Source organism: Microtus oregoni, unplaced genomic scaffold, assembly GCF_018167655.1.
Source record: "Microtus oregoni isolate MIOR12 unplaced genomic scaffold, Mior012 000005F_ref0000423, whole genome shotgun sequence".
Lineage (NCBI taxonomy): Eukaryota > Metazoa > Chordata > Mammalia > Rodentia > Cricetidae > Microtus > Microtus oregoni.
In genome coordinates this window covers 18303705-18322752 of record NW_024543064.1, presented here as the reverse complement: position 1 = coordinate 18322752, position 19048 = coordinate 18303705, and the positions used below count along the sequence as shown (strand labels likewise).

The 19048-nt window shown below is 40.3% G+C and overlaps 1 protein-coding gene across 2 annotated transcripts in view; it reads right to left on the bottom strand.

The window, feature by feature from the left end:
* Positions 1-19048, bottom strand: part of Maco1 (macoilin 1) — a 63183-nt gene that overhangs the window by 21393 nt on the left and 22742 nt on the right. Inside the window, exons 4-6 of one of the 2 annotated variants that reach the window (XM_041651639.1) lie at positions 18082-18205; positions 15829-16007; positions 13366-13867 (exon numbers count right to left, since the gene is read on the bottom strand). In XM_041651639.1, the coding sequence (XP_041507573.1) occupies positions 13366-13867; positions 15829-16007; positions 18082-18205 (805 nt within the window). The remainder of the gene's footprint in view (positions 1-13365; positions 13868-15828; positions 16008-18081; positions 18206-19048) is intronic. The other variant, XM_041651640.1, reaches the window with a different exon arrangement.

Sequence of the window (19048 nt, the reverse complement as noted above, 5' to 3'; positions counted from 1 at the left end):
AATTTCCTTCCCTTACAGAAGAGAGCAGGCCATCACATGCTAAAATTTTGATAAAATTATAATAAAATTAATGGGAAAAATATACAGTCAGGTGTGGTGGTCTTTAATCCCAGCACAAGGATCTCTGTGAGTTAAGAGGCCAGCATGGTCTACAGAGTGAGTTCTGAGACAGACAGGGCTATTACAGAAAAACCCTGTATTGAAAAATCAAACTAACCAGCCAAAAAAAATAAGCAAGCAAGCAAGCAAACAAAAACAACAATAAAAAACCACAAACCACAAGTCCAAAAACCAGCATCTTAAAGGAATGTGATTAAACTTGATAGTTTTTATGAAAAATCTTTAAAATGGACTAGCAAGATGACTTAGTGGGCAAAGGTGTTTGCTGCCTAGCCTGATGACTTACGTTTGATTCTTAGACCCCAGACAGTTCTAAGCAGAGAACCAATTCCTGCAAGTACCCTGACCTCAACACATGCATGGGCAGAAACAAAGGTAGTTCATTATTTCATGTTTCTGACTTGGATCTGTTTGAACAGCAACTAGCAAGATGAAATGGCCTTGTGATGAGAGGAAAACAGCCATTCTCCCTTTATAAAAGAAATCGGGCAGGAGCAGCAGCTCAGTAGGTAAGAGAATCTGCTGGTCTTCCATTTCTGGCACCCACATGGCATCTCACAACCGTATAGAAATCCAGCTCTGGAGAGGCTGATTTGTGATTTGAGGGCAGCAAGGGACACATGTAGCATCCAGACACACATGCAGGCAGAACACCCACACATATAAAATAAACTTGTTTTAATCCTAAGAGCCCCAGATGGCAAAGGAAAAGAAGAGGTTTCAAGAATAAGGTTCCTCTTCAAGGTTACCGCCCTTTAGAGAATCCACTGCACTCCCTCGGCTGGAAACCTCAGTTTTAGAGCTCTGACACAATGGAGTGGAAGCGTTTCTGAGCCAGCCAGCATCCCTTCTCAACTTCAGTAAGGCTGTTTCTGTCCTAAAGACTGCAGCTTCGACAGGGTAAACTCTCAGAACCTACCACTCCTGCGCTTCTTATATGAACACAAATTCTCCATTATTTATCTATCCAAAATCACTATCTCCCTGTTGGGATCATTAGATGTGGAGACATTATATACACTACATGTATAGACTCTAATACACTATATAATACTCACGTCACACAGTAGCCCTACTTTAAGTATAAATCATGTTCCTACTACGATGATTATATTTGAGACTATAGTTTCAAAATTCTTTCAATGCTTAAAATAAGCACAACCTGTCTTGTGAATTAATATAAATAAGACTAACTAAATAAAGCTACAGAAGCCTAAAATATTATGGACATAGCAGAAAATGAAAATAAGCCAGGTCTGCCAAAGTATACTTGCTCAGACAGAGTGCCAGACAAATATAAATTAAGTATGTTTCCAAAGAGACAAAAAACAAACCACTAAACTTTTAAAAATAGACTTATGAATCTATGGTTTATTTTTTTTCCATTTAGTACTTTCCAAATAATCTAGCAGTCACTTTCTCTAACACATTTAATCTAATCTGGATAGCACCTCTAAGTGTCTGGCTTTCACCGTCCTCATTCTAAAATTTCACACTTTTATCTCTTAGCTGGGAAAGATTCCATTTGAAATGACCTAATGCATCCCTCTGAAGCAGAAAGGCCTGTTATGGTGGGGTCAGCAGGCCAGCCTGCAGCAGCAATAGTATGTTACCTGCACATACTCTTCCAAGATCAGATTTTCTTCCACCCACTATTCCTGACACTCAAGCAAAATGTAGTCAAACACAAAGAGCATAAGCAAATGGAGGCTCTCCTTTCTGTGCTGGAGGTAATGTTCCCCATCTAAGGTGCTTCTGGGAGAGAAGGAAGAAGAGAAATGTGAAATCTGAGTTCTTGGCAGGAGCCTAGTCCTGGGCTGACAGAGCCAGGTCCAGCAGGACAGAGAAGGAAGACAAGGTAGATTTCTCTCTGCTCTTGCTGAGAGGAGGCCTAAGCCAAAATCCCTTGGCCCTGGACATAAGCAACTGAGAGCTGGAGTGAATGGCCAGCAGGACAATAATCTCCCAGAGGTTCTTCCCTGGTCTTCTCTCTGGAGCTTCCAGGTTCCTTTCCCTTCTTGCAAAGCCTGTAAAAAATGTAGGGACAGATGCCCAAATGTAAAACTAGAATCCAACCAAAGGTCATGACAGTGGAAAGTTTTCCTTTTTCCTTTTGTTTGTTTTTTTGTTTTTGTTTTTGTTTTCGAGACAGGGTTTCTTTGTGTAGCTCTGGCTTTCCTGAAACTCACAGAGATTCGCCTGTAACTGGAGTTACAGACAGGCGTGAGCTGTCATGTGGGGGCTGGAAATTGAACCTGGGTCCTCTGGAAGAGCAGCCAGTGCTCTTAACTGCTGGGCTATTTACTTCTCTAGCATTTGAGTTATAGTCAAAAAGGAAAGCTAGCTTTTATTTTTTGGCATTTGACATTTTCATCCCTGTTTTTATTTAATTTTATGTGTATACGTGTTTTATCTGCATGTATGTATGTGTGCCACACCTGTGACTGGTGCCTATGGGGGTCAGAGGAACATTTGGATCCTCTGGAACTGGAGTCACAGATGGTTATGAGCACTGAGAACCAAACCTGTGTTCTCTGCATGAGCTACAGGTGCTTCTAACTTCTGAGCTATCTCTCCAGCCCCAACCCTCTTTTTAAGAGAAACCTAAAGCCCTAAATTTAATAAATATGAGGTTCGTATAGACTACCAAGGACAATGACTGCAAGTTCACCCCAACTCCATGTTAGTGAAGCTCAGTCACCAACACGCTAGAACTGTACCAAGTCTCTTTACCAACTGTGTTGCCTGTATGCTTTCAAAATGTGTCCTGCAACCTAATTCTTTTATTAAATCTGGTTCTTGACTCTGAGTGTAACTTACATACATACCTTAGTGTAAATAAATGGAAACTTCTGAAAGTGGTTTTTTTTTTTTTTTTTTTTTTTTTTGGATTTTCGAGACAGGGTTTCTCTGTGGCTTTTTTGGTTCCTGTCCTGGAGCTAGCTCTTGTAGACCAGGCTGGCCTCGAACTCACAGAGATCCGCCTGCCTCTGTCTCCCAAGTGCTGGGATTAAAGGAGTGCACCACCACAGCCTGGCTTGGAAGTGTTTCTTTATACTCTTTTTTTTTTTGGGGGGGGGGGGGGCAGAGCATCTGTTGTTTAAAGACTTGGGGGGAAATCCTAAGACCTGTTTTCTCCATTATCCTTAACTGGATCTCAGATCTCAGGTCAACAAATAAACAAAATTAATCACTAACTAAGTTTTAGGAACAAACTAAGTTTTAAATACTTACATTTTGCTGTACCTAAGACAGCCCATCAATTTAGAAAGGAATAAAAGAAGACGGAGTCAGTGGGTTAGTGTTACCTGAATGTCTATCTTCCCTATTTCTAAAGGTTTTCTTCTTTCAAATTTTCAAACTCCCCCAGAATCTGCCCTCTCAGCAACACTCACATTCAGGACTGCAGCCTCTTAAGCAGAGACAGGAGCAAACAATGATGCCTTCCCCTCCACAGGTAAGCCTCAGGCCTATCCCTGTTGTCTTCCAAAAGTGAAAGAACTTAGGTTTGCTGTTGTCAAGCTAGGCCTGTTCCAAAAAGAAGGGCAGTTCCTAAGCAGATGGCTCTAGACTGTCAGCAGACCTCTCCGTAGAGCTGACTTTTAGGGACCACATAAACTTAAGGGTACAAGCAATTGGCCCCCCTTCTACTAACATTACTGTAAGTAACACCTGGTGGTTTTTTACAAGTAAGAATTTTTAAGACACCCAGAACAGGAAAGTAACAAATTCTGAAGTTTAAGCATACCTTCTATAGATTTTTAGCATTGAGATCCAAACGTCTCATTCTGGTGCCAATCTCTGAAGCAATGGCAGTTGTATTTGAATTTTTAAAACATAAAACAAGATTAAGAAGAAAAATAGAGCAAGTTGACCAACATTTTTCAAGGATCCTAGAAGTCCAGAAACTTTAGGCTGGCCCTGGCAAGAGTCTTCATTTCTAGAGTTCATTTATTTGATAAGGAGAAGGTCAGGGAGGCCAGTATACATGTTTCTCCTATCTTTTCTTTCTTTTTTAAAAAGATTTTTATTTATTTTTTACGTATAGTGTTCTGCCTGCACGCCAGAAGAGGGCACCCAGATATTATAGATGGTTGTAAACCACCATGTGGTTGCTGGGAATTGAACTCAGTACCTCTAGAAGAGTAGCTGGTGTTCTTAACCTCTGAGCCATCTTTCTAGTACCCCTCTAAGGTCTTTTCTGTAGGTAAAAAAAAAAAAAAAATAACCATTCTAAATTTCATATGGTTGTATTAAATGTTCTTCTGTCAATCATAGCATCTGGACGCTCTTTTTCTTTTCTTTTGTTTGCTTTTTGTTTTTTTTGAGACAAGGTTTCTCTGCATAGCCCTGGCTGTCCTGGAACTTGCTCTGTAGAACAAACTCACAGTGATCTGTCTGTCTCTGCCTCTCAAGTGCTGGGATTAAAGGCATATGCCACTACTGCCCAGCAGGACACTTATTTCTTAATGACTCTTTATACCATATATAATTCAACTACTTTAGTAAATTTCTGTCATGTTAAAAAATGTATTTTTAAATGAGTCTACTAGCCAGGTAAGGTGGCCCATGCCTTTAATACCAGTACTCCAGAAGCAGAGCAGATGGATCTGAGTTAGGGGCCGGCCTGGTCTACAGGACGAGTTCCAGGACAGCAAGGACTATAGAGAGAAACTTTCTCTCAAAAAACAAAAAACAAAACACAAAGTCTCCCGGTTTTGATGCATAAAAGGCAGGGGGACAGAAATATACTGAAAAGAGATTTTTGTTTCAGGCTTTCTACCGAATGTGGAGCAATTACATTTTGTTTTGAGGTCTCCCTTAACCAGGGAACTAAAACAAGTAACAATCACCAACAAGAGCCCTCAGTCTTGGGCTGTACTTGAGAAGAAACTCTGGGCCAAATGCAAATGAAACTGCTGACCTGTCCCGGACAGCAGCAGTTCAGGTGTCTCCATGACCTGCTGGGTCTCAGACAGGAACTCCTGACAACCACAGACCTACAATGGACTATTTCATTCACCAGGAAAATGAGGGTGAGGATAAGTGGAGAAAGTGATTTTTAATTAAGTGAAAAGCAAAGGAGCAGAAAAATTACGTATTCTAAAGTGAGGAAAGCAAGAACTTCAAATCTAACCTCCATTAAAACTTAAAATTTCTGGGGTTTGCCAGGCAGTGGTGCACATGCCTTTAATCCCAGCACTCGGAAGGCAGAGGCAGGTGAGTCTCTCTTGAGTTCATGGTCAGCCTGGTCTACAAAGCAAGGTTCAGGACAGGCCCCAAAGCTAAAGAGAAATCCTATCTCGAAAAAAAAAAAAATAAGTAAATAAATCTGGGATCAGGAATTAAGTTCACCAATCCTTCCCTAGCATAAGCAAGGGCTTGTATCCAATCCCAGTATTAGGGTTGAATGGGAGATATGCTTTATAAAAAACAAACAAACAACAAAAAAAAACCCACAAACGATTAAAGGAGGGCTGCAGAGATCGGTTAGTAGTTAAGAATGCTCACTGCTCTTTCAAAGGACCCAGGTTTAATCCCAAGGTCAGGGAGCTTACAACCACACCTATATATAACTCTAGTGCCAGAGGTTCCAAAACCCACACATGTGACATACATATACACATAAAGAAAAAAAAACAAAACAGAAAAACAGAGACTGTCAAAAGTATAAAACAACAAACAAAATGTGGTTGTGGATACCTTTAATACCAATACAGCAGAGGCAGAGAGGCAGAAGCAGATTGATCTCTGTGAGTTTGAGACTAGTCTGATCTACAGAGGGACTTCCAGGCAAGCCAGGGCTACCCAGTGAGACCCTGGTTAAAAACAAACAAACACACAAACAATCACTGGGGCTGGAAAGATGGCTCAGCAGTCAAAAGCACTTGTGGTTGCAGAAGACCTGGGTTCAATGTACATCTATACGGTAGCTTACAACTGTCTCCAACTCCAGTTCCAGGTGATCCAATGACCTTCTGCTCTGACCTCCTTTGGCACCAGCCATGCATGCACTTGGTGCACAGGCATACACACAGGCAAAACATTAATACACATAAAAATAAAATAAACGTATCTGAGAAAAAGGGAAGAGATGACTCATCAGTTATAGGCTGAGGCTCTTAGCAAACGAGGAGGAGAGGGGTGCTTCAGACAGAGAAAATATTTGCAAAAATAGGTTTAATAAAAACTTGTTATCCAGCCAGGTATGGCAGCATATCCCTGCAATTTTAGTATTTTGAAGCTGAAGAGGATTTCATATTCAAAGGTGGCCTGAACTACAAAGTGAGAACCTGTCTCAATGAAAAAAAGATCCAAACATTAAAAAAAAAAAATTCTTAAAACCTAACAATAAGAAACAACCTGATTAAATACTGGGACTAAAAAGTTTTTAAACACTCTCAAAGAAGATAGTATAAACTGCAAATGAGTTATGAAAAAACACACTTCATTACATGGCCATCACCGTGAAGCAATAACTATGCTGCAGCAGACAAAGGACCACAGGGAACTATCCTACATTTACCCACACGTAAGTCACCAAGACAGAAGGAATCTTAGATGCATTTTCTAAGTAAAACTTTATGACATAGCCAGTAAGAACACCAGAGAGTCACAGGGTTTGGTGGCAAAGGAGGACTAAGTGGGAATTTTAACACAAACTCTGTGTGTGGTTCTAACAGTGGATACCTGTTAGAAACTTGTCTAAGTCCACCAAAAAAAAAAAAATGTGCATCAACCCTAAAGATTGGGGTAAGAGAGATGTGTCAATACAAGGTGGGCATGTGTTAGGAAATCTCTGTACCTCCTGCTCAATTTTTCTATGAATGAACTTAAAAACTATATAAAAAAAAATAAAGTCTTCTTAAAAATTTCACAAATCCTGACCACAACTATCAATTAGAATTAGCTGATGAGAAGAAAACACAACAACATTCTCAGGGACTTGTGTCATGGTAGTGGGGTAATTTTCTCCTTTTTATTTTTATTTTTTTGGAGGGTATGTTTTGAGACAGGGTCTCACTATATAGTTCTGACTGTCCTGGAACTCACAGAAATCCACCTGCCTAGACCTTCTGAGTGCTGGATTAAAGGTGTGTGTCACTATGCCCAACTTCCTTATTAATTATTTTTTTCCCCTCTTCTTCGATTTTTTTGAGACAGGGTTTCTTTGTGTAGCCCTGGCTATCTTGGAACTTGCTCCTGTAAGACCAGGCCAGCCTTGAACTAACAGAGATCTACTTTGTGTCTGCCTGCTAAGTGCTGGCTTCCTTTTTATTTTTAAAAAGATTATTGGACTAGAGAGATGTCTCAGTGGTTAAGAGCATTGCCTGTTCTTCCAAAAGTGCTAAGTTCAATTCCCAGCAACCACATGGTGGCTCACAACCATCTGAAATGAGATCTGATACCCTCTTCTGGCCTGCAGGCAGACACACAGACAGATGTTTTATTTTTTTTAAATGTATAGAATGTGTTGGTTAGTCTGTTCTCACACACATGTACACATCGTCATGTGGGTACCCACTGGATCTCAGGAGCTGGAGCTGCAGACAGCTGTAAGCTAACTATTGTAAGAAACTGACTATGATCCTCTGGAACAATAGAAAGCTCTAACTGGTGAGCCACCAGTCCAGCCCAGCTCCTTTAACTAAGCCATTTCCACAGGAATTCCCTTGCAGCACTAGAAAGACTAACATGTCTTTAACCTGGATGCTGAGAACTAACAAACCTGCTGGTTTATATGATCTTCCTGTCCTACACAGCCTGAGCTGAAATAGTTGACCTTTCTGCTTTCTCGTTTGCCTCAGATTTTTGCTACATTAGAAATAAAAACATTTTTGGCTATTAATATTTTAAGTCTTTTTTTCTTTTTTTTTTTAAATCCTGTGTTTTGGATTCACAAAATCGCCGGGAGTGGCGCAGGACTTTAATCCCAGCACTCCTGAGGCAGAGGCAGGTGAGAACTGTTGAGTTCAAGGTCAACGGGGTCTACCTAGCAAGTTCCAGGACAGCCAGGACTACACAGAGAAACCCTGTCTAAAACACACATACACACGCACACACACACACACACACACGCACCACAAAACAATTCACAAAATCACATTGTAACATGGTCCTTTAGTAACATATGTACTTCTCAAACCAAGAGGACTTTGGACTGGCATTGGCAAAGTAAGTAAGTTTTCTGGAAAGAGTCCACAGGCAACATTTATTATTACCAAATTCCCAGCCTTCTCTAAGTTCCCCTAGACTCCTTTACGAAGCAATCTACCCAGCATCTACCCTGCATCTCCCACCTAGCACAATACCTGCTTTCTACCCAGCATCGCTTGGGAGGTCTCCTCATTCACTCAGTTCCTTGCTCTCATGTTACTCTCTTAGCCAACAAACCTCCATTCACTAAGAATCTTCTTTTTTTTTTTTTCTTTTTTTTTTTAAAGATTTTTATTTAGGGGGCTGGAGAGATGGCTCAGTGGTTAAGAGCAGTGTCTGCTCTTCCAGAGGTCCTGAGTTCAATTCCCGGCAACCACATGGTGGCTCCCAACCATCTGTAATGAGGTCTGGTGCCCTCTTCTGGCCTGCAGACGTACACACAGACAGAATATTGTATGCATAATAAATAAATAAATTTTTAAAAAAAATAGAAATAAAAAGATTTTTATTTATTATGTATACAGTGTTCTGTTTTCATGTACGCCTACTAGCCAGAAGAGGGCGCCAGATCTCATTACAGATGGTTGTGAGCCACCATGTTGGGAATTGAACTCAGGACCTCAGGAAGAGCAATCAGTGCTCTTAACCTCTGAGTCATCTCTCCAGCCCTTTTCTTTTTCTTTTTTTTTTTAAGATTTATTATATAGTGTACATACATATAGTGTTGTGCTTGCATGTATGCCTGCATGCCAGAAGAGGGCATCAGATCTCATTATAGATGGTTGTGAGCCACCATTTGGTTGTTGGGAATTGAACTCAGGTTCTCTGGAAGAGCAGCCTGTGCTCTTAACCTCTGAGTCATCTCTCTAATCCCCAAACCTTTTTACAAAGACACAAAAAGTGAAATTCACAAGCTATTAAAAAGAAAGAGCAAGCAAGTGCTGTAAAAAGCAGGTCAACACACTTTTCTGAACAGAGCCAAAAGGTGATTATTTGTGACTTTGTAGCTATAGTCTCCGTGGCAGCTACTAAATTCTGGCAAAACAGCAGCCACTGGCATAGTGTAAACAAGTGACTATGCTTCAACAAAATGTGTCTGAACAAGGTCAGCAGTGGGACACTGGAGAGGACTCTGAACAAGGTCAGCAGTGGGACACTGGAGAGGACTCTGAACAAGGTCAGCAGTGGGACACTGGAGAGGACTCTGAACAAGGTCAGCAGTGGGACACTGGAGAGGACTCTGAACAAGGTCAGCAGTGGGACACTGGAGAGGACTCAGTGGGGAAGAGTACACTGTTCTTGTGCAGATCTCAGTCCCCAACACCCATGGTGGGGGCTCACAATGATTCTAACTTCAGTTTCAGGGAATCTAATGCCTTCTTCACACTTCCCTCAGCCCTGCACTCAAATGCAGGAAACCACATGCACGCACATACACATAATTAAGAAATAAAAATATTCTTGGCGTGATAACACACAAAATTAATCCAAGAACTCAGGAAGAAGAGGCAGACTAATTTCTGTGAATTTGATGATATTGGGTCTATTTATGTTGTGAGTTCTTAGCAAACCAGGAGGACAAAATGAGACCCTATGGGGGAGGAGGAGGGAAATGGGAGGAGGTGGAAATTTTTAAGTAAAAATAAAAAAAAAAACAAGACCCTATCTCTAACAAATAAACAATATATAACATTTAAAAAATAAAAATAAAATCTTAAAAAACAAGCAAGCAAACAGCAAAACTGGATCTGGGCAAGATGTCTCCTGTTTGTAACTGCCTACTAAGAAATCTGGCACCCTAGGGCACACTCAAGAGCTAGTAAAGCTTGAGGAAAGACCTACTGGCATGCTGGCCCTGCACAGTGCTGCTAAGTCTGATCTGAACAATCATCCCTTTAAATTCTCTTTGAAAGTTGTTAACCACTAATTAACATCCCCCAATAAATTATTAAATTCACTCCTCAAAAATAGTTTTCAACCATGGTCCTCAGAAGTAACTGAAGATTGTGTTACAATTAATTTATTATTATAAAAAGCTACAGGTCAGTTTATGTAATTCAATTTCAATTTTATTTTATTTACTTTTTTTTTAGCTTTTCAAAACAGGGTTTCTCTGTAGTTTTGGAGCCTGTCCTGGAATTAGCTCTTGTAGACCAGGCTGGTTTTAAACTCACAGAGATCCACCTGCTTCTGTCTCTCAAGTGCTGGGATTAAAGGTGTGCCAAACCACTGCCTGGCTCAATTTCAATTTTTCCCCCAAATATTTGAAAACAGGCAGAAAAAGTGTCCTTGTGGAGTTATACCCAGCTTAGAACTATGCAAACCATGGCATGCCTGAAGAAGGCACACGTCCACAGTTGGTCCTGTATCACTGCACTATGACACTTAGGGACTGTGCTGCCTAGTTTTATGTCAACCTGACACAAACTGAAGTCATCTGAGAGGAGAAAACCTCAATTAAGAAAATGCCTCCATAAGACTGGGTTGTAGGCAAGCCTGTAGGGCTTTTTCTTTGTTTTCTTTATATTCATATTCTCTCTCTATATATATGTGTGTGTGTGTGTGTGTGTGTGTGTGTGTGTGTGTGTGTGTGTATATTATTTTCTTTCTTTTCTTTTCTTTTTTTTTTCCGGTTTTTCGAGACATGGTTTTTCTGTAGCCTTGGAGCCTGTCCTGGAACTTGCTCTGTAGACCAGGCTGGCCTCAAACTCAGAGATCCACCTGTCTTTGCCTCCCACTGCTGGGATCAAAGGATTGTGCCACCACCGCCCAGCATAGGGCTTTTTCTTAATTAGTGATTGTTGGGGAGGGCCCAGTCCATTATGGGTGGTGCCATCTCTAGCCTGGTGGTCCTGGGTTCTAAAAGAAAGCAGATTGAACAAATCATGAAGAGCAAGCCAGTAAGCAACACCCCCTCCATAGCCTCTGCATCAGCTCCTGCCTCCAGGCTCCTGCACTGCTTGAGTTCCTGTCCTGACTTCCTTCAGTGATGAACAGTGATGTGGAAGCATAAGCCACGTAAACCCTTTCCTCCCCAAGTGGCTTTGGTCATGGTGTTTCATAGCAATGATAACCCTAACTAATCAGACACACCTGAGACCAGCTTACTCATCTGCAGATGACACACCCACTCGACTCTCTAGCTAACAACTCAAATACATCAGGCTTAGATAAACAGCCTTAATAGCATTCATCGAAACATATATAAGTCAAAAACAGAGAGGAGACAAGCAAGAGAAAAAGAAGTGACAAGGCCTCCTCCAACTAAGGCGGATAATTTGCTTAGAAAAAAAAATGGTTTTCCTTTTAAATGCTTTTATTTTTGTTCACTGTGGAGAATTGTGAAATGTGTGTTAAGTAAAAAGAAAAAAAAATGAATGCCGGATTATATCACAGGCTATAACTTTTCTCAACATTTCAGCTTTACTCTTTAAATCTTTTTTGTATACACTGGAAAGTGTTTTAAATTACACTGCTTTCTCCTTCATGAAGCATTCATATTGTGACTATTCTCCCAAATTCTTAAATATAGCCCCAAAGTATGATTTTACAATATCTATATTAAAAACCAGGTGTAATAGCACAGAAACAGGCCAGTGACAGTCAGACCTACATAGTGAGATCCTATCTCAAACAAACAAACAAACAAACACCAGCATCTATATTAGAAGTCTATCAAAAGAGCCAGGTGTGAGCCGGGCGATGGTGGCGCACGCCTTTAATCCCAGCATTCGGGAGGCAGAGGCAGGTGGATCTCTGTGAGTTCGAGACCAGCCTGGTCCACAGAGCTAGTTCCAGGACAGGCTCCAAAGCCACAGAGAAACCCTGTCTCGAAAAACCAAAAAAAAAAAAAAAAAAAGCCAGGTGTGGTAGCTCACATCTTTAATCCCAATACTTGGGAGGCAGAGACAGGTGGATATCTTGTGAGTTTGAGGTCTGGGCTACAGAAAGAAACCCTGTCTCAAAAAAACAAAACAAAACAAAAAGAAAACAAACAAAAAAAACCCTCCAGAGTTCAGCTCTCAGCTTCCGGACTGAAGACCAGGGGGGGTAAAAGTCACACCTGTTTGCCCATTAGAGCAAATGAAGTCTGAGCCAGTCAGTGTCAAAATTAAGGCTGAGAAAAGGAATGTTTCTGGCTAAAATCCACATCTAACACTGTGTTCCCATATGGAATTTTTACCAAGAGTTCTCTGTCTCTGTCTCTCTCTCTGTGTCTGTCTGTCTCTCTCTGTCTGTCTGTCTGTCTCTCTCTCTCACCCTCTCAATGTATTTTGTATGTGCATGTGTCCTGTGCATGTGGAGGTCAAAGGACATTTGTGAGCTTCAGTTCTCTCTGTCCACCATGTGGTCCTGGGATCATCAGGCTTGGCAACAAGCACCTTTACACAATGAGCCACCTTGTCAGCACAAGAGATTATACTTTTCAAGCCTAAGCATCTCAGACTTATCTATGGATAATTTAAATTCTAATTGGTGGGCTGGAGAGATGGCTCAGTGGTTAAGAGCATTGCCTGTTCTTCCAAAGGTCCTGAGTTCAAATCCCAGCAACCACATGGTGGCTCACAACTATCTGTAATGAGGTCTGGTGCCCTCTTCTGGCCTGCAGACAGAATATTGTATACATATAAATAAATAAATATTTTTAAAAAAAATCTAATTGGTGAAAAAAGAAACTAACACATAAAACAACCTCAGGGTAATAACAACAACTTTCCCACCTCTCTCCCCATCTGTCAGTTTGATCACAGAAGATTTGCACCAACTGTACACAAATTTTTCTCTTTTTGCTAAAAGGAACTTTAGATATGTAAACCTAAAAGGACAAGACTAACAGCATCCTTCAAACCACCAAGTGAGTTGCATGTAAATCATCACATGTGGGAAGTCATCACCACCACCTCTTATTCAGAATACAAAAAAAGGTTAAGTAGTGTTTTAATATACTGACACAGACGACTAACAAACCTTCCAAAACAAACACCCAGACACTATCAGTCAAGCGTCTGGTCATGAGCAGCTCCAGCAGCCCATGGAGCCTTACTGTTGGAGCTGTGGTGAGAGGTGATGAGGCCAGCACACACTTACCTCACCAGAGCGTCTGGTTTGCTCAGCTGGTTGTTAGGAATACAGTTCTCCATTAAGTCCTTATGTGCACTTGGGCTTTTGCTCGAGCACTTCTGCTTCTTCTCATTTTTACTAGATGAGGAAGGAATGCTTCCATTTGTAGCACTGTGACTTCGAGGTGAGGAGTTTACAACTCCAGTAGCATTTTTGTAATTTTTTGAGGAAGCAGTGCATGAGTCCTCTTTTAAGAGATTTTCTGTACTTCCCACAAGATCATTGTTTAATCTTTTACTGTTGATATGGTTTTCCATGTACTCAATTTCTTGTATTTTAGAGTCTACAGGTTGTAAAATATTGTTGTTATTTATTCCAAGGTTATGTTTTTTGGCATCCTTGTCCTTTTCTTTCCCTTTTTCTCGATATTCTATCTCTGGCAGCGTTGTGGAAAGTTTTTTGTTGGCTGGGATACCTCCATTGTGGTGTATAAGGATCGAGGAATCCATGTCCGGCAATCCTTTGGATGCTACAGTACCAAAAACAAACCAACAAACAAACAAAAACCCATACTGGAATATTTATCTTTTAAAAACATAAGACTACATTGACTTAGTAACTGTATTAGCTAGACCTAGAAATTCACTACATTAATCACAGGAGAAACTTAGAAGCAGTAAGTACAATGTATTACACTAACTCCAAAGTCCAGACGCATTTGAGAAAAATCACCATAATATGAACTTGAAAACATTAAAGACTGGCTTTGAAATAAGAGTAAAATTTCATAATTAAGCCATACATAACATACACATACATGTATATAAGTGTGTATATATTTATATAAAGTCAACTAGATTAGTCATGAAAGTAAGAGAACAAAAACAACTCATTTTTTTTAAAAGAAGACCTATTTTTAATGAATATTTTGAAAAGGGATTTATTATATTGGTGTATGCTACAGGCAGGGTGGTCCAACAATGGCTACCCTTCCAAGAAACCCTATTTTAAAAGAGACCTAAATTGGACCTGGGAGATGGCTCCGTGTTTGCTACACAAGGCTAGTAACCAGAGTTCAATCTCCAAAACCCAAGTACTGGTACATGACAAGATGAGTCCGTCACAAAGTCGCTCTCTCACGCACACCAACTCATAAACATACATTTACACACGCATGCATGAACACACAAGCTTTCCTTAAATGCTTGGTTTAAACAAACACCTGATAATATTACTGGAAAAAAACTCAAATGAAAAAAAAAAAAAGATGTGACTTCTGGCTATAGACATCTATTCTTTTCGTGACTCCAGCGTTGGAGTACTTAGAAACAACTGTTTGTATCAGCTCAGTACATTTCAATCTGCTGTGATCTCCATGACAGCTATTTTGTACTGCTCCAGAAAAAAAGGATTTTGATATAAATTAATTAAAAAGCATGACCTCAAACTTTTAACTCCCAAGCATAGAAAACCAGTATTACTATGAGCTCACCTATCACTACTGGCTGAATATCCACAAAAAAAGCCCCATTAGAATTGGTTCCATTTGCTGGGTGTGATGGCTCAAGCCTTTAATCCCAGCACTCAGGAAAAAGATCTCTTGAGTTTGAGGCCAGCCTGGTCTACAGTGTGAGTTCCAGGACAATCAGGGCTATAACAGAGGAACTGTCTGAAAAGATGAAAAAGTTCCATTTAAAATCCACCATACAGGGCTGGAGAGATGGTTCAGTGGTTAAGAGCATTGCCTGCTCTTCCAAAGGTCCTGAGTTCAATTCCCAGCAACCACATGGTGGCTCACAACCATCTGTAATGAGGTCTGGTGCCCTCTTCTGGCCATACACACAGACAGAATATTGTATACATAATAAATAAATAAATATTTAAAAAAAAATAAAATAAAATCCACCATACAGTATATGAAACATTCAAACAGGACTCACAGCTCCTTGCTCTGCCAGAAGGCAATGTCACATGTCCACACAACCATCTTACTTATTATTCTTTGGTTCTTGACTTGTTTCAATTACAATGTCAAGAAAAATATTTCTTAAAGTCGTCAAAATAAGTATTTCTTAATATTTGTAACAAAAATTTTAAATTGTAAAAATTAAATATAATGAAATAGGGGATGGAGATATAGCTTAATAGTTAAGTGTACTTGTTGCTCTAGGACCTGGGTTCAGTTCCAGTACCACACGGTGACTCAGAATGATCTGCAACCCCAGTTCTAGGGCTCTAGACTACTTATATATACACATGCAAGAAAAATCCACACACATAAAATAAAAGTACATGTAAACAAATACGGTATTTAGACGCAGATGGCCCCCTCATGAGAGTAAAACACTGTATTCACATTCTGTATTTCATGACCAAACAAACAATGGCCCCAAGGAGGAATCCAAAACCTGGACTCTTGATCATTTTTTTCTTTACTGAGGCAAAATCTGACTAGCCTATTAGGTCCACAACTTCAGAGTAAAGACCTACCTTCCTCGGCTTCCTTTTCTTGCTTCTGCAACATTTGCTGCTCTGGAGGGAGGGCCTGCTGAAGAAGCTGCATGTAAAACTCGTTCTCCTTTTGAACTTCCTTTTGCTTTCTTAACCGCATTTTGTAGCTCACGTAACTTTTGAAGCCAAAGCCCAAAGTCACCACAGGGTACCCAATACTAGAAAGAAGACAGTCCAGCCTCAATTACAAGGTCAACACAAACAATCGTTTATCAAGCACAACAGCTACTGAGATCAAAGATTAGAAAGTCTGTTCTAATTGATGATGATGAACCCATGCACACAGAACAAGCCACGGGCTACATGTCTGGTGGACACCATAAGAAAACATTTCCCACCACACCTCTAGGAGTTCCCACAGGGCTGATAGATACAGCAGCTAATGTTTTTGAGGAAACAAAGAGTTTTATGCATTGGAAGTTATGTATCTTTATGTTTTTAAGAATGAAAAGGTATCTGGACATAATGGGGCCATTGCTCACAAGAACTCAGAGGCTATGGCTGCACAACAGCAAGCCAGAGTTGCAGCACAGATCAGTGAAGGGGTCATGAAGTCCACCCCCTAGCTGAGGGGCTGTTAAAGCTCCCCATGTGCCAGTGGATGGCCCTACACCATGCTCATACTGGCAGCACTGAGTGAACTCAGTACATTTAAAAAGAATAGATGAAGTATATGTGTATGCAGATGATATAATAGGGAGAGTTTGAAGAAAAGGAATGAAGGGTAGATTTGATCAAAACACATTACACTCATACATGAAATTCTCAAATAGGCCGGGCAGAGGTGGTGCATGCCTTTAATCCCAGCACAGGAGGTACAGGCAGGCGGGTCTCTGTGAGTTCAAAGCCAGCTGGTCTACCTAGTGAGTTCCAGGACAGCCAGGGTTATTCAGAGAAACCCTATCTTGAAAAACAAATAAACAAAATCAAAATAGCATTACTAGCCGGGCAGTGGTGGTGCATGCCTTTAATCCCAGCACTTGGGAAGCAGAGGCAGACGGATCTCTGTGAGTTCGAGGCCAGCCTGGTCTACAAGAGCTAGTTCCAGGACCAGCTCCAAAGCTGCAGAGAAACCTTGTCTTGAAAAACCCAAAAATAAATAAATAAGTATAGATAGATAGATAGATAGATAGATAGATAGATAAGGCATTACTTAATTTTTGAAAGTAGAGTCAAATTTAGGCAATTACATTAATCTTCTTGTGTCTAAGGAATAAGAGCAATAGCTGCTTTTGTAAAATTAATTCATAAACAGTCATACAGCAGTTCCAAAACCTCTTACGTGTGAGTGTCAGGAATCATCAGGGTTGTTAACAAGTTCGAGTGAGTGTACTTAGAACTCTAATCTAAGACAGAAAATAAAAGTATTTCCTCCAACCAATCAGACTATTTAATGCTTTCCCAGAGTTACAAACACTGTCAAGCCCATATTAAGGCTCCTAAGTGTTAAAAGTGTTTTAGTTTTTAATTAGTTTAAATGTGGTTTCACTAAAATTAAAGAGACAATGTTTCCTTAACTCATTTATTTATAAAACCTAAAAAAACTGTTAACAATTCCTATTTATTTGGGGGTTTGTACTTTTTATAACTGATATAAACAAACCAAGCTTATTTTCTAATAGTTTTAGTTAAGGTTAAATGAAATAATCCTCACTCATAAGACAAGCTCCTTTTAAAAGTGTTAATCGGGGCTGGAGAGATGGCTCAGAGGTTAAGAGCATTGCCTGCTCTTCCAAAGGTCCTGAGTTCAATTCCCAGCAACCACATGGTGGCTCACAACCATCTATAATGAGGTCTGGTGCCCTCTTCTGGCCTGCAGGCATACACACAGACAGAATATTGTATACATAATAAATAAATAAATATTTTAAAAAAAAATAAATAAAAAATAAAAGTGTTAATCGTCTTGTCACTTCTGTAAACGACTATGGAAGCTTTAGGACATGGCCATAGCTCATCAAGATGACGATGGAATCATCAAAATCATCGGTCAGACATTGGCATTAAGTTAAACACTTGACACACTGCACCTCTTTCCTGTGACCTCAAGACAGAGGTTAGGAAGCTGATGCTTACAAACAATGACAGGTTCAGCAGCACAGCTGTTGGGCCAGAGCTGGGACTCCATCTCTGAAAAGGCTCACACCCTTCACCAGCATGCTATACTGATGTGGGGCTCAGCTGAACTTAACCACTACAGAAATGGAAACTAAGAAGAGAGGTAATACTCACCAGTGAGCAGCAAATGGACGACAAAGGTCTACATGAAAATTTTTCAGATCTTTGAATCTAATTGCTGCTTCAATATAAACAAAGAGTATCCAGAGGGACACTGTAGGCAAACACACTCCCCTTTCTGTAGGAAAGCAGCAGAGAGACAACCATCAAGGATACAGTAGGTGACACAACAGATGGGTTGTCTGGGAGACTGAGTCAATGACAGCAACTTTCATTAAGACTGTCAGCTAAACTAAAAGCTTTTCTATGACAAACTCATCGACAAAAACAAAAGGTAAACATCTGTCAGGAAATAGTCAAAATCCATGTCAAACAAAACAATCTTTTTTTTAAATATTTTATTTATTTATTATGTACACAATATTCTGTCTGCGTGTATGCCTACAGGCCAAAAGAGGGCACCAGACCTCATTACAGATGGTTGTGAGTCACCATGTGGTTGCTGGGAATTGAACTCAGGACCTTTGGAAGAGCAGGCAATACCCTTAACCTCTGAGCCATCTCTCCAGCCCAAGACTCATAATCTTAATATACAAAGAGCCCCTAAAAATCATTTTTTTTAAAAAAGGCAACCAGAGGTCCTGAGTTCAATTCCCAACTACCACATGGTGGCTCACAACCACCTGTAATGAGATCTAGCGCTCTCTTCTGGCCTCCAGGCAGGATACTGTATACATATTAAATAAACCTTTAAAAAAAAAAGGCAACCAAAGTTAGGTATGTTACTATATGCCTACCTGTAGTAGTCTCAGCACTTGGAAGACTTAGGCAGGGGAATGGCTTGAGGAATGACTCTGAAGCCAGCCTAGGCAAATAGTGAAATCCTGATCCAACAAGCAAATAAAATCAATCAAAACACAGAGGATGTGGCCTAGTAGCAGAGCCTATGCTTAGCATGTGCAAAGCCATGGGTTCAACTCCAACGACCCTATCCACAACAAAGAAAAGTGCTGTGCGTGGT